The sequence below is a fragment of the Triplophysa dalaica genome, chromosome 7, assembly GCF_015846415.1.
Source record: "Triplophysa dalaica isolate WHDGS20190420 chromosome 7, ASM1584641v1, whole genome shotgun sequence".
Lineage (NCBI taxonomy): Eukaryota > Metazoa > Chordata > Actinopteri > Cypriniformes > Nemacheilidae > Triplophysa > Triplophysa dalaica.
Genome location: NC_079548.1, coordinates 11,899,734 through 11,914,882, shown reverse-complemented (window position 1 = coordinate 11,914,882; position 15,149 = coordinate 11,899,734). Strand labels below are relative to the sequence as shown.

General features: G+C 38.4%; 1 protein-coding gene across 3 annotated transcripts; it reads left to right on the top strand.

Moving 5' to 3' along the window:
* Window positions 1–922: 922 nt before the first annotated feature.
* med25 (mediator complex subunit 25) lies at window positions 923–14,744 on the top strand. 3 transcript variants are annotated; one of them, XM_056753671.1, is made up of 20 exons: window positions 923–1,102; window positions 1,397–1,537; window positions 1,621–1,666; window positions 1,770–1,894; window positions 2,042–2,140; window positions 2,235–2,355; window positions 2,693–2,852; window positions 3,023–3,153; window positions 5,569–5,644; window positions 5,745–5,986; window positions 6,065–6,151; window positions 7,498–7,580; window positions 7,682–7,739; window positions 10,196–10,303; window positions 11,057–11,230; window positions 11,481–11,582; window positions 11,762–11,833; window positions 13,789–13,950; window positions 14,031–14,130; window positions 14,204–14,744. In XM_056753671.1, the coding sequence occupies exons 2-20, from the start codon at window positions 1,401–1,403 to the stop codon at window positions 14,308–14,310; spliced, it is 2,190 nt and encodes a 729-aa protein (XP_056609649.1). In that variant the 5' UTR covers window positions 923–1,102; window positions 1,397–1,400; the 3' UTR covers window positions 14,311–14,744. The 3 variants fall into 3 exon arrangements, with proteins under 3 accessions (XP_056609649.1, XP_056609648.1, XP_056609650.1); XM_056753670.1 differs by having other exon boundaries at window positions 924–1,102; window positions 7,495–7,580; XM_056753672.1 differs by lacking the exon at window positions 11,762–11,833 and having other exon boundaries at window positions 924–1,102; window positions 7,495–7,580.
* Window positions 14,745–15,149: the final 405 nt, after the last annotated feature.

Genomic DNA, 15,149 nt, shown 5'->3' with positions numbered 1-15,149 from the left:
GAATATCGTTTCTATTGTTGGAGAAAGGCAGAAGATCAGAGCTCGCGGCTCGACAGCGGGTTGGATCGCTCGGGGCCTTCTGAGTAATTATGCACATTCTTGCGGTAAAGAGCAATGAGGACAGGAAACAGGTTGTACACCGACCTAGAAACACGATTCTTCTTCTTCAATGACATACCTGTCTCCCTCTTTATGCTTTTCGGTGCAGTACGGACCATTTTCTTTTGTAGCAAAAGTACTGTTTTTCCACAATTTGTTTTATATCATAGACTAATTTTACCACAAATATCATGATAATCCTATGGTTTTTGTGTTAAGACCATAGTAAATTTGGTTAGGCTACTATCTTGAAAAGCCTAAACATTTACATTTAGTTATTTAGCAAACCCCCCAAACTATGGTTAAGTCATAGATTTTGACCATCTATTTGTCTATTATTTAACAACCACAGTATGTATAAATTAGACAGTAATGTATCATGTCAACGCACAATTTGATTAATTATTTTGCCCAATGACAAACATCAATATAGCCAAGTAAAGTATTATGCGGATGCTTGAGTTTGGTGACATCTGCTGTTTACTTAGCTAATTGTTTTTTTAAGAAATCATTTTTATGACCAAAGTGACAATAGTAGGACGACTAGTAATAGTAACAATACCTAATAATAGTACTAACCTACTGCTATCACTAATACGAGAAAAGACAACTCCACGCGTCAGACTGCATACTGTATTATTCATTACACACATTTAAAACATATTTTATCTTAATAAGCATATATTTAATTTCCGTATCCAACGCCAAACAATAAAGAACATGCTCAGTAATAAGAGAAATATACAAGGTTGGTATGAAATTGACATTTTGAGTATAAAATCGATCATTCGTTACTCGATTTGCCAGCCCAGACCATTTTCACAATGTGAAAGCAGACCGTAGTGTCGATGGCCGAGTGATGTTTGTTGTCATTGCGGTTCACGTGAACGTTTAGGTGAAGCCTTCAAAGTGCTTTAAAGGCGACTGGTTTAATATCACCGAGTTTAAGGACTGCATCAGTCCGTCTTATTTTCGTCAAAAGGTGGTCTGATAAAACGCGCAGGTAAGAGACACGAGCTAAATTAGCTCTGATGATAACAGCTAACGTTAACTAACATGCTAAGATTGGTGTTCACACACGCAAACAGCTTAATGCAGCACATGTGAATTTACAGTTTAAACATATAAAATATACAGGAAGATTATTTTAGTGCAAAGTGTTTGCTTTCAGGTTATAGAGAATTAACGTTAATCATTGGATTGGATGTCGTTTTTTATAATCACGTTAGGTCACATTAACATAATTGTTTTCATCAGTTTGCTGGTAATATTGATCTGATGTCTGCCTTTGTTCTAGACCCATGGTGACCCATATGGACCCCACGTCTAAGTCTGGATTAAATCAGGTGTCAGATGTGGTTTTTGTCATAGAGGGAACTGCAAATCTTGGTCCATATTTTGAATCGCTTCGAAATAATTACATACTACCAACAATAGAGTAAGACCGGAAAAAATTCAAACAGTTTATATACTAATAATTATATATGGCATTGTATTCAAACCTGCTTTGTGTGATGACAGGTATTTTAATGGAGGACCACCCGCTGAAACAGATTTTGGAGGAGATGTAAGTTCCAGTTGTTGTATTTATACCTCTTCCACATTACTGCTGTCACCTCAGATGTCACTTCCAATGATATTGCATATGATCATTCTTTTTCCTTTATTAGTATGGTGGTACACAGTATGGACTGGTGGTCTTCAGCACAGTGGATTGTGCCCCAGAGTCTTACGTTCAGTGCCACGCTCCAACCAGCTCTGCTTTTGAGTTTGTCTCCTGGATTGACAGCATACAGTATGGGCTTCATATGTTTCAACACATTTGCTATATGAATGTCACCTGCAGTTTAGATAACTAGCCCCTCTATCAGACATCACAAACAGGTCAGATGACTGACAGATAACCTTATATGCTCCGTTTACACATGTGTGTTTTGCACAGGTTCATGGGAGGCGGAGCAGAAAGCTGCAGTCTCATAGCCGAGGGCCTTTCCGTGGCCCTTCAGCTTTTTGATGACTTTAAAAAGATGAGGGAGCAAATGTAAGTACACGGTTTCTCATAATTAAGTACTTGAATGAAGTTCTAAAGCAGCTATTAACAATGATGTAAATTCTCTCTCTCGCTCTTTATCCAGCGGTCAGACTCGCAAGGTTTGTGTATTGCTGTGTAATTCTCCTCCCTACTTACTACCGGCTGTGGAGAGCGTCAGCTACACAGGCTGCACTGCAGACAGCCTGGTCCAGATCATACGTGATGTGAGTCGGCACTGATCTACTTCCATTTAATAAATACTTTATTCTGGCCATGTTTCTGAACTTATTTTTGTAATGTGCTGTATGATGATAGTTCAGGTGTACTGATATTGATTTTTGATTTTGATGATTTATTTGTTTATTGACTCAAACAATACAAACATATTTGTGCAAGTGCAAAGGTAGTCATTAAGCACAAAATAACACAAATTGCTAGTTTTCATCTTTCTTAGACAGTAGTTTTAATATTTTAGTTAGTCGTTAGAACTTCGTTCTGGACTGTAAAAGGAAATTATATTGAGACTTTGATTATGCTTTCTGTTTTCTGTTTTTGCTGTAGCGGGGGATCCATTTCTCTGTAATTGCCCCACGGAAACTTCCAGCGCTACGATCTCTTTTTGAACGAGCCTCCTCGATAACAGGGCCACCAGAATCAGCACATCCGGACTACAGCCAAGATCCCTTTCACATGGTTTTAGTAAGGGGCATTGCACTTCCTGGTGAGAAAAACTTTGGTTTTGTGGGTTAGTTTTTCCTGATAATGTCTCTAAACAGTTTTTACCCACAGACCTTTGTGTTGCACATGGGGCTTATGTAGAAATAAAGTAGTATTTTATTACATTTGCAGATTTACTCCATTAATGGTATTTACTCTATGTTGTACATCCAGTTGGTCCTGGAGGAGGTTCTGGAACAGTTTCCCTTAAACCTGTCCTGCCACCCCCATCTCTGACTGTGTCTCAGTCTCTGGTACCTCCGACCCAAGTTACACCACCAATAAGCACATCCCTTCCATACCAGGTATGTATGTGCTAAGATAAACAGAACGCTTGGCTTTGAATAAATGTAAAGATGCAATGTAGAGAAATGTATAGATAAAAAAATAGAGTTTAAATTTTTTAAGGCAGGTCTGTTCATTAAAAGTGTTATAAATTGTAATTTAAAGAGAATAGTCTTTGATTTGCGGCTTAAATCAGAGGAATACAATGATATGTTAAATAAAAGTTATGATTTCATTTAACCTCTCCTTTACCTCTGTGGTTTACCATCAAATTTTTATCTAAAAGTTTTAGTCACCTGTCAGTTTTGAAAACTGTAGCCTACTCGCGCAATGGAAGCATCTGTCGTACGAACAGAACGAGCTCCGGCTGTAACATTAATTAATATTGTATCGTTATACCACAGGGCTCGACATTAACGCTTGTCCGGGACAAGTGAATGTTTCGTATGGGCAACTGAGAGAGAATACTGTATGAGGATATGAACACGTGCACTTCATCTCCAGAGCTGCTCTGAGAGTTAATTTTACAATCGTTTTACTGTTTGAGTGAAGCTATATGCAAACAAGCGTCTTTCAGAAGACTCAAAATAAAAGTCCCGTTAAATTGAACACTCAGACAAAAAATAATGTAGTGTAGGCCTACTATAGTTTTTTCTATTGAAAATTGAAGTTCCCTTGTATTAAATTGATAAACAATGTGTACTATAGTAAAGTTAAAGAACAATATAGTACGAATTTTACGGCAGTTTACTTTAGTAAATACTATAGTAGACTGCAGTAGTTTATGTGGACAAATATACCACTATTGTATAGTAAAAAAGCAAAAACACAGAAATTAGATAAATTAACATACAAATTTAGGTCATCTAAAAATGATATGGCCCTAATTTATCCATCGTTATGTAACATTAATGTCTTTTGTCAGTTATCTGCCTATTAATAATGAACTACACTTGCATATCTCGCCTGTGCTACCAAACTTTAAACCTCTCTAGCACCAGTGTTATGTGCAAAAAAGTTAACTTGCAGCCTTAACACTTAATTAAAAATTACTGCTTGCCTTTGTCAGCAGTCACTGAGAGTAGGCCTATAACCAAAGTCAGGCGGCCAAAGCGGACACTAGTTAAAATGCTTAGAAACAAACTTGACTATCTAAATCCGAAACAATTATATTGATTATATTTGATTTATATTATAATTATATATTATTATTCAAATGAAATATTTACTTTATTTATTGTTAAGTACTCGGACAAGTGAATGACAAATTTACTTGTCCGAAGGACAACCACATGACAATGCTTATTGTCAAGCCCTGTACCGTTTAATTTTATTATATTCTAAATTGTCTTTACATGTTAACACATGCGTGATTGAACGATGGCATAAAGTTGGTTTGACATTAAACTTTCGATATTCGTGAATTTAGCATTTAAAGGGAATTGCGAAAGTGTGGACACAGATTATGAAATTGTGCGTACGGATTTAAAAAACGCAGGGAACGGTTTACAAAACCGAGTGCACAGATTGTAAACTCATGGGTACAGTTTATCAATCCAAGAGCATGGTTTTGTAAATTGTGGGAAGAGTTTTAGAATCTGTGAGTACGGTTCTTTAAACTGAGGGAACGAATTGCAAAACTGCCAGGGATTTGAGGGGTTTCTTTCTTCGACTGGTGACCAGACAGGCTCCGTACATTGGCACAAAACATTGGTTAATTATAGTGGCTTTGCAACAGTTTGAGTTTTGTAAAGAAGGTGTATATGATTATGCATAATTATTATCTCTGATGAAATAATCCAAACTAAGTTTTATTATTTTAATGTGACCTTTGGTATGTGAGTTTTTACCTTTTCTACCTCATTTATCGATATGAGTAATTAGGATAATCTTAGTCTGCTCATTGTAAAATATTTTAAACTACTTGTATCTACATGTATGTTAACTAATAATTTGAGGCTCATACTTAGTTATTTTCAGCATATGGGGCCTTTTTTAAAGTTATAGGTCACCCAAAAATGAAAATTCTGTCATTATGTACTCAACCTCTTGACATTTCAAACCTGTATGACTTTCTTTCACAGAACACAAAAGAAGATATTTTTAGGAATGTTGGTCCGGCGCGTTCGGTACCAACTCTCTTTAAAATATATTTTTTTGTGCTTTGGAGAGGAATGTTATACAGGTTTGAAATGACAAGATGGTGAGTAAATGATGACAGAATTGTCATTTTTTGGGGGGTAAACTATCAGTAAGTTTTTTTTTAAGATTACGATTTTTCAGGTAGTTCTAGATGGTAGATGAGGCAATTCATTTGTGTTCCATGTAATGATCTGGCTTTGTTTTTAAATGAGCCTCTACAAAAATGATGAGATCTCATGACTGTTGTCCTTTTGTCGCACACACGCAAACATTTTTATTCTCTCTCCCCAAAGAGTAACCCCTCTCTAAGTGCGGCCCATACTGCAGCACAGATGGCTCTTGTTGCCAGTCAGCAGCAGAAGATTCGATGTGGGTCAAGTTGTCTTATTGGATCATCTTTTTCAGTTATTTTCCTATCTAAAATGCCACTTGTTAACATGTTTCTGTTTTGGGTTTTTGGATTTTGCAGTCCCACAAATAGCAAATCCTCCCTTCAGTCAGTCCGCAGTGCTTCAGTCTGCAGAAGGTAAACCCAGTCTTTCTACAGTAACAACAGTGTCACCACCAGTGTTAACACAGCAACAAGTTCCATCTCAGCAACAACCACAAGTTCAACCCCCGGGCCTGCCCGCACCCAATCAACAGCCACCTCAGGCCCCTCAGCCGCAGCCCACCAATCAGCAGACGCCGCCTCCATCTCAGCCTGGAATGGTCAGATTTGATAATACAAATTTGTTTTAGACACTTCTTTCATCACTCTTTGAAAAATGTTGTAATTTTTTTGTTCAGCCTACTGTACCTACACCTCAGGCTGGAGCACAGCAGGGTGTCGCCAACAAAATCGTGGCATGGAGTGGAGTTCTAGAATGGCAAGAGGTGAGAAACTTATACTGATGTTTATACAACAAGGATAGCAGAGTCTTTTCAGTGCTTAAAGGGACAGTTCGGCTAAATTAAAATTAGATTTAAATGAAAATTGGAAAATATTTAGACAGTTCTTGTCCACAATTGATTAAAATATAGGGAAACTTACAATGATGGTCAAAAGTGCCCTCAAACTGTTTGCTTTCCTTCATTCTTCAAAATATCTTCTGCTGTGTTTAACAGATTTTTCCTACTATAGTACTCAGCGGTGGCCAAGAACTGTTTGAGCCTGGAACTGTTTATTTAAATATTGAGTTGTGATTTATTTATCAAACATTTAGGTTAGGGGGTTTACAATCGGAAAATGACCCACTAATAGAGATCTCAATTGATCTCTCCAATGCCTTATAAAAACCTCTAAACCCACTTAACCCAACCCAGCTTTCTAGAGGTGTGAGAACAAACTGATTAACTTGAGAAATCATTGATGTATTTTTTAGGGGATTAGTTTGACCCAAGGTTGTTTGTGTCTGGGGTGTCATTTGCACAGTGTTTAATGGAATCGATGATATTTCTTGATTTATAGAAGAGTGTCAGCATTTAGATTAATGCAGCTCTATTGACCTCTCCACTTTGGCCAGGAGATCATCTCAGGGGACATCTAGGCAGCTCCTGTTTACAAATTCCCAAGCGCACAGTCTCTTAGCAAAATGTTTTCTTTTTGACAATGGGTCAACACAAATGATCGGGAAATAAAAACACAGACACACACACGCTGTGCTAATTATCACCATCTGGTCAATAACATGCCAACAACGTACGCTTATCAAGCGAGGAGGCACGCTTCGCTGCCGAGGCCCGTCATAGAGTCACCATCTGGATGATGAGTTCACACGGCTCGCCGCACTCTATTCTCCAACACAAACACTGCCTTGCGCTACAGCGTGTAAATTAAGTCAATAGATATACTGTGCAACAGCTCTGTCTGTCCGCAGATGAGTGCTGTTTCTGTGATATCATGTCTGTTCAGGAGCTTTCGCACAAATCTAGACGAACAGACCTGGTCTGGGTGATCAGCCTTTGAAATGGAGAAGGTGGTGGGCAGAGGTCCATTTGTTCATAGATTACGGCGTTGTTATTGATATAAGAATGTTTTAGCTGTCCAGTTGTCAGGGCGATCTCTCATGTTTTGGAAGCTGCACAAGCAGGTTGTATATTACACCAAGCTTTGAGCCTAACCATCTGTCTCTGCCAACAAGAGCTTTTTACTCCTTATGTTAACCTCTTCATCTTATTCTGTCTTTTTTACCCGCCCCCTCCGTCACCTCTCCTTCTCTCTCCATCAATCACCGCAGAAGCCCAAGGCTTCGTCCATGGACTCCAATACCAAACTGACACGCTCTCTGCCCTGCCAGGTCCAAGTTAGTCAAGGGGAGAATCTGTGAGTATGAAACTACAGGACTGGCATGATTTGAACAATGCAGAATATATAGTAGAGCTGATCAGAGAAGATAGAGTTGCGTTTTGTTTTCTTTGTTGCAGAAACACAGACCAGTGGCCACAGAAACTGATCATGCAGCTCATCCCTCAGCAGCTTTTGGTAAATGTGAACTTTGTTATTCTCTGTTACATAGGATTTTCCCCCTTTTAACAAGTGGTTACTAAAGATACAGCCGCGTAAAAATTAGGAGACTATTTCAATTTTAATTTAATCTAGATATATTGTCTAGATATATTTTCTGTTGAATTTCAACAAACTCAAACCTCAGGAGTGACAAAGTCATCCAACAGCTATGTGAAAGACTGACAGGATGACAAGACACATTAAATCTGTGATCAAAATCGAGGTTATCACATATTTTTTTTTTACAAATATTACTGTTTGCAATATTTGAGGTCCAAAAAGGTACAGAGCATCTTTTCTGTTATTTTTACCTGTTTCTCCAGTCTTCATTTTCTGCAAATAGAAACAATATTTATATTTTCAAACCTATAGACACACTTGATTACACACTTGATCCACTATGAGTTTGTGTTGTTTAAATTACTCACGTACGGGCGATTGCCAACGAAAAACACAGACATATGATTTGGTTTCACTTACCGTGTCATGTCCGACATCTTTTAGTGCTGGGACCGCTCCATCTATCAGTTTCAAACGATCTGGAAATCCAGCGTTATATCCACTGTTTATATACCATCCATCACTGAAATAGTGAGAGAACTTGAAGGGTGTTTGTTGTTCACACCACCGCAAGAGCTGCAGGTGCAGGCCCGCAGCGTAGCCAATCTTGATGGCAAAAGTGTCTTCCTATCGTTGTTACGTAACGGTTTTTCATGTTCCAAAAAAACTTTCAAAAAACCTAGGGGGAGTGTATCGAGCACAGAAACAATACATAATGGACCTTTATCACATTTGCTGTATCCGGTAAGCGAAGCCGTGTGTCTCTTTTTTCATTAGCATAACAACACACTTAAAACTAATTTCTGAATCTGCTAACCAGAGGTGTTACTGCAGCACCCGGCTGCTTTAAAGCTGAATATCGACCTCCTCACCTCAGTTGAGGATAGCATGGGTGAGATTGATATTATGAAATGAAGTGCTTTTCTTTTAAATTAACATGTGGAAGTACGTTTGTGTGGAGTATGCGCTTGGAAACTGAAGATGTTTATCTCTTTAACTTACTGAATTGTTACTATAAAAATATCTCCCATCCAAATTCACATTCTGAATAATAAATACATTTATTTCCTAACCTACTACAGTCCTTTGTTTTCTCAATTACACATGGTTTTATTGTAATGAAAGTGTAGTTTTTGAAGTAAAACCAGAGGTATTTTATAGAGCTTGGTCATTTTTTGTAAGAGCAGTGTTGCCTAAGTGCGTTGTTAGTCCCTAAAATAGCTGAATGCATGGTAACTGCCTAAAAGAAATCTGATGATATGAAACACTTAATTAATCTTAAAAGAGTAACGTGATGACAGCTCGACTACTTTGAATATTAATGAATTTTGGTTTATTTGTGAATTACATGCTGCAAAATGACTGTCAATGAAAAATCTTTCAAAAACAACTGGTGATTAAAATGATTTAATACAAATAAATGCACATTGTGATCTTATTCAGCACACTGATCACTAATTTAGAGCACTGACTAACACCTTGTGATGAAATAATCAAGTATGTTTACCAGCCATTGCTTTTACAGATCGGATTTTAAAACTTCAAGATCGGTCGAGTTCGTAAAAATCTGTTCACAGTAATCATCAGAATATCTGGTCTCCTGTCTGGATTTTGAAATCATTTTGCGGACACTCATTATAAGAGACATTTAGTCAAATATGCCATTGAAGCCTATAAAAGTAATCACAATAATCAATACACTGCTTCGACAAGCACTTCCGGTGTTCAATTCCTCCGTGATAAAGTTCCATAAATCCAATCTTGTTTTTTGACAAGTTGACTATGTTTAACAAGAGAAGCCAATACGCTCAACTTTGTAAAGAAGTCAGAATGCATGAAACACCGTTAAATCACCCCTTTAAATTTGGCAGAAGGATTGTAAGTATTTCACAGAAAGAAACAAAAATGATAATTTAACCTAAACAAATACTATAAATGGTAAATTCAAAAACACTGAAAATAGTTTTTAAATGGTCCTTTCATTTATAAAATGTTCTGCAGTTTTTCAGCTGCTACTACTTAACACACAAAGTCATTCTTATTACAAAAACATTTTGTAGATCACTTGCAGTTTTACATTAACATTTTTTTTGTTACAATTTACCAATCTTCCATTAATGTGTACAAAGACATTTCAAGTGTCAGTGCAGTACTTTCATACAGAACTGCGATTAGTCTTTGCCAACCATCTCAGTCATCTGTGTTTACCTCTAGAGAGTAAACAGTTATTTCTCCTGAAGTTTTCTCACATTTTTTTGCTGCCTTGCAAGCACTCTGTATGCCCTTTGGGAAATGCAAATCTATTTATAATTCTTGCTTGAGGGTTTTTAACCCTCTCACTTTCTCTCCATCTGTCTCTTGTCTTTCAATAGACTACTCTTGGTCCTCTGTTTAGAAACTCACGTATGGTGCAGTTTCTCTTCACCAATAAAGATGTGGAATCATTGAAGGGGCTGTATCGCATTATGGCAAATGGATTTGTGAGTATACTTACGGCATCAAGAGATGAATCTGAAAATTCCTCTTAAAGTCCAAGTGCGGTCCAAATGCAGATTTCCAGGAGGGCATATTGAAAATGTTTTGCTTTTAATGTCTCAGGAAACATTTTTGTGTATTTTTCTAATTATCATTAATAAATGCTTAACATTTTATCAAGTATATGCAATCCCTAGGATCAAACCCACGACAAGAAGTATTTGTGCCTTTTAATTTTGTTATCTCTTAACCATTATGCAAGGATAATTTTCCAATTTTAATTTTCTTCTTCTACAGAAAATATGACATTTGTAACGACACTTTGTTACCTCTAGGGGGTGTCCTTCATCTGCTTTTAATGTCTGCAGCAGATAATATAAAATATAATTTTTTACATTTAGCAATGGAAAAAAAAGTCTCCCAAAACAAAATGAATAGCAGCAAAGTCAAACCACCAGCACCTCTGATGAAATAGGAAATGAATCTGAAATGAACTTGTACCCTGAAGCTAAGTCACTTGACACAGACGAACAGATCTGTCAGTAGTGAAACACCATTAACACTGATTAAATTCAGTTTTAGACTCTGTCTGTGTCTGAGAAATGCCTGCTTAGTTCATTTTAATCCTGTGCTCAAATACAATCATGTGGGCCCAGGCAGCTCTCCAGTCACTTTAGTTTGATGAGTGGATTGGCACATAGCTTGATGTATATTTTGTGTGTGTGTGTGTGTGTGTGTGTGTGTGTGTGTGTGTGTAGGCTGGCTGTGTACACTTCCCCCACAGTGCGCCGTGTGAGGTGCGGGTGCTGATGCTGCTCTACTCGTCTAGGAAAAGGATCTTCATGGGTCTGATTCCAAATGACCAGAGCGGATTTGTTAACGGCATTCGGCAGGTCATCACCAACCACAAACAAGTGCAGCAGCACCGCTCCGTAAGTTACACATACAAGGTTTAATTTAATTTCCAACCATTTCACCAATCTTCACGCATGAAATCACTGCTTATGGGCGGGGTTTTTCTCATTGGTGTGAAACACACACAAATTCATGTTTACAAATATCAGCATGAGAGCATAGACACAAGAATGACAAATACAGAGACAAATGACTCTAATACAGTTTTATTACATTACTGTGTGTTAAAGGCTTCTCATTATAATTCCACACTTGTCTTGTTCTCAGATGAGCAACGCAGCTCAGATGCAACCCGGACAGGTCCAACCCAATCAGAACTTCCTCAACAGACCGCCCGGTCCCATCACGCACGGCAACGTGCAACAGCAGGTAAGCCAGCAGCGCTGCCCCCACCCCCCTCTTTCCACCTGTCCGGCTCACACTTCCTTTCTCTGGCCCTGTGAACTGACCCTGTTTGTAAATCTCCTCTGCTTGAGACTGAATGACATGCATGCTGTTCTAAACCTTCCTCGACTTCTCTTCCTCTCTACCCTTCTCGTTTGCTTCAGTCTGTGGTGGTGGGCTTACCCTCCGTCAGTCAAGTCACACTGATGGAGGACCAACAGAGACAAAACAACATGGTGAGATTGAGATACATAATTACAGACGCACACACACACACACACACACACACACAGAAGAATGCATTTCCTGCAAGCATGGCTCGGATTCCAGCAATTTCAGCACCAATCTTGCGAGCGGCACCACATACATTTTCTTGTACATTTTCTTAGTGCAAAAGCACCCTCACTAGCCCGGCCCATGTCCGACAGCTTATCAGGATTCTCAGCCGGAGTCCAACTAAAGCTTGTTCTGTTTGTTGTACCTCCGCATTACAGGCTGTTGCAGCAATTAAAATTGTTCAGTTTTGTTTTTAATGGCAAATTATTCATATTTCGTTTCATTTTTTCGTTATTAAGGTAATTAAGAAGAATGTTTGGAGTATTTTTTAGGTTGTGGATAAGGTGCAGAACGCATAGTTTGATTGCCAACTGTGCTGGAGCATGAGTTTAAATTAACAATTCGCATGACACTGTTTAAATTGTTAAAATAGTTTAGAATAAATAAATAGTTAAAAAGTATAACAATAGTTTAGTTTTTAATGGTAAATGATATTATATTTCGTTTCTTTATTAGGTTTGTTTAGTATTATTCTTGGGTATTTTGTCTGTTGCTCAGGCACAGAACGCAGTATGTTTTCATCCGTGCCAATTTTAATGATTTGAATGCATGATGGGCATGAGTCTGCTTAATTTCCTCCTTAAAAAAAATTACACGGATGCTTGCCACACGATTATATGGTGCCCTGTTTCACTGTGTCCTAAACTTGTCAATATATTTGGTTTGTCGGACATTAAGCAGAGTTGCTCAGACCGATCGGTGTGTACCACAGGAGAAAGCTTCTGTCATTAATTGCTCTCGCGTTACTTTGGTATAAACTGATAGGTCTGCTCAACTCGCACATAAAACATAATAAATCAAAAACTTAACATACTCTGTTGTGCTGAGAGAGTGTACGCTTTACTTATGGGTTAACTCTATATTTATATTTATGCATTTGGCAGATGCTTTTATCCAAAGCGACTTACATTGCAGAATCCTATACATTTATACTTGGGTATGTGTAATCCCCTGAGATCGAACCTACAACCTTGCGTTGTTAACACAATGCTCTTACCACTGAGCTACAGGAAAGCGTATCAACTCTGAACAGTCGCCGCATCATCATAATTATGAATGTATGATCTGTTCCGGATAGTAAAGTGATACTGCCATGCGGGGGAGTGGGACAATGGCACTGTGAAAAAGGCCCGATGCGCATGCCGCGTTTTAATATATGGTAATAAATAAATTAGTTCAACTGTTAAACACTTTTTTGCTTAATTTTTTGATGGCTCATGCTATACATGTTTTGACTGTTTGTGACCTCCCATTTTACCACATGTTGTCACTTTTGCTCTTAAAATGCACCAGATTGCAGCATTTAAATTCATTTAAATTCCATGATACCACAATTTCAGCCTGCCATAGAGAAACGCAAATAATGACACCGCATGTTTGTACAAAAAATGCAGAAGATATTGGGAGAATTTTGTGTTGACGTAATAAGATTCTTTTTCCAAAAATTACCCGATAAATGGTGAATATGTACTGAAGGAAGAAGCAGAATGTACAGTTCCTCTCTTGCAAGTCTGGTTTACGTGCTGCAAACTGGCTTAAAAACCTGGAATATTTTCCATCTGTTTGAATATCAATCCGTGGGTGTGCTGTCTGCGGCTGAGACTAGAGGGAGGGTGGAAAATGGTCATGTACAGTTACTGTTTTTGGTGCAAGAAGCCTTGACTTGTGTTTTAAATAGACTTCTGGGAAAACAAATGCTGCAAAATTGCAGAATCTTTCCTCTTTAATGCCATTGACACTGCTCTCATCTATTATATCATTCTCTCGTTGAACTAATACGTACATACAATATTCTACACCCTTTTTTTTGTCTTCTGTTGCATTTCTTCATCACTGTAATTTTGGCTTCCATTAGATGAGAGCAGTCGCCACGGGCAATCAGCAGCCACCCGTCACTGGTGCTCTTCCCAATCAAGTAGCACAAGGTCAAGCCCAGGCTCCCGGCGGCATGCTCCGCCTCCCAAACCCAGGAGCCAATCCCCAACTCCGTAGCCTCCTACTAAGCCAACAGCAGCCTGTAAGTGTGTTCGACAAAGTGATTTACTTTATAAACAATTGTTTGAAATTCTCATCGCATCATCTTTCTTTCCTTTACAGCAGGGTGGGCTGCAGGGCATGCACCCCATCCAGCAGATGGGTCATCCAGCACCAGGAGGGGGTGCTCAGATGCAGGCCCAGTGGAGGCAGCCTCACCAAGGTACTGTGTTATTTACAGTAAAGTGGCATGAACGTCATTTAACATTGTTTAATTATATTTTTCATTCTCACAGGTCCAATGATGATGTCTAATGGTCCTCGGGGTCCAGTCTCACAAAACTCTGGGATGCCCCTGGTGTCCGGCGTCATGGAGGATGAAATTCTCATGGACCTTATTTAAGGATGACATTACTCATCATTCTTTGCTTCAGAGGTTTCATAACAGAACACAAGAAGTCATTTTACGTTTTGTTTGAAGCATAATGGAAGAATAGAGGCATTTAGGTGTGCTAAAGGAGTCGTATTTTCATACTCATGTATTCACCAATATATTTACACACAAACGCATTTATCACAGAGTCCTGTGGGCGGTAATGTTATTGTTTATCAAGTCTGTGCGAGTGTAGGGCTGAGAATGTTGCAAAACCAGGCCTCGTTTCATCGCCCTCTAACAATACGATGCCTCATTCAGCCCAATAAAATTAATCGATCAGGTTATTATTGTATTTTTATGAAAGTTTTACTTTCTATGGATTTTACTTTTCTTAATTTGTCTTTCGAAGTCTCGACTATGTTGTTTTATTAAGCTGAAATAAAGTTAATTTTGTCAAGCAATTTTTGTGTAAGGTCTGTATTTGAGTCTATAGAGCTCAGAATGAGTAATTGCCGGTGTATTTGTGGGTGTGTTAACCTGGTAGTGGTGTGCTAGCAGCCGGTAAGTGACTGAAATAGGCTGAGTGATAGGTTGCAAAATGCTTCATTCTGCCAAACGGTGTCACAGTCAGTGTTAAAATTAACCACTCCAATATGTCATGGAACCATACAGTGGACCCTTGTGCCAAGTAGTTCTACCAGATGGCTGCACTTGGCCGTGCTTTTCTTAGCATAATGTGGAATCGTGCTGACCACGTACACACATTGGACAGTGTACTAATGCTAAACACATGCACATTGTTGTATACAGTAAGCACATACCTTACGCTGTATGTGTGCTAGATAATTTAGACATCGTTTGGCATA

What these genes read in the sequence shown, in the direction of transcription:
- med25 (XM_056753670.1), top strand. Translation starts at nt 1,401, where the DNA reads ATGGTGACCCATATGGACCCCACGTCTAAGTCTGGATTAAATCAGGTG. An exon ending in TCATCCCTCAGCAGCTTTTG is followed by an intron (nt 7,740 to 10,195) that starts GTAAATGTGAAC and finishes GTCTTTCAATAG; the next exon opens with ACTACTCTTGGTCCTCTGTT. An exon ending in ACGGCAACGTGCAACAGCAG is followed by an intron (nt 11,583 to 11,761) that starts GTAAGCCAGCAG and finishes CGTTTGCTTCAG; the next exon opens with TCTGTGGTGGTGGGCTTACC.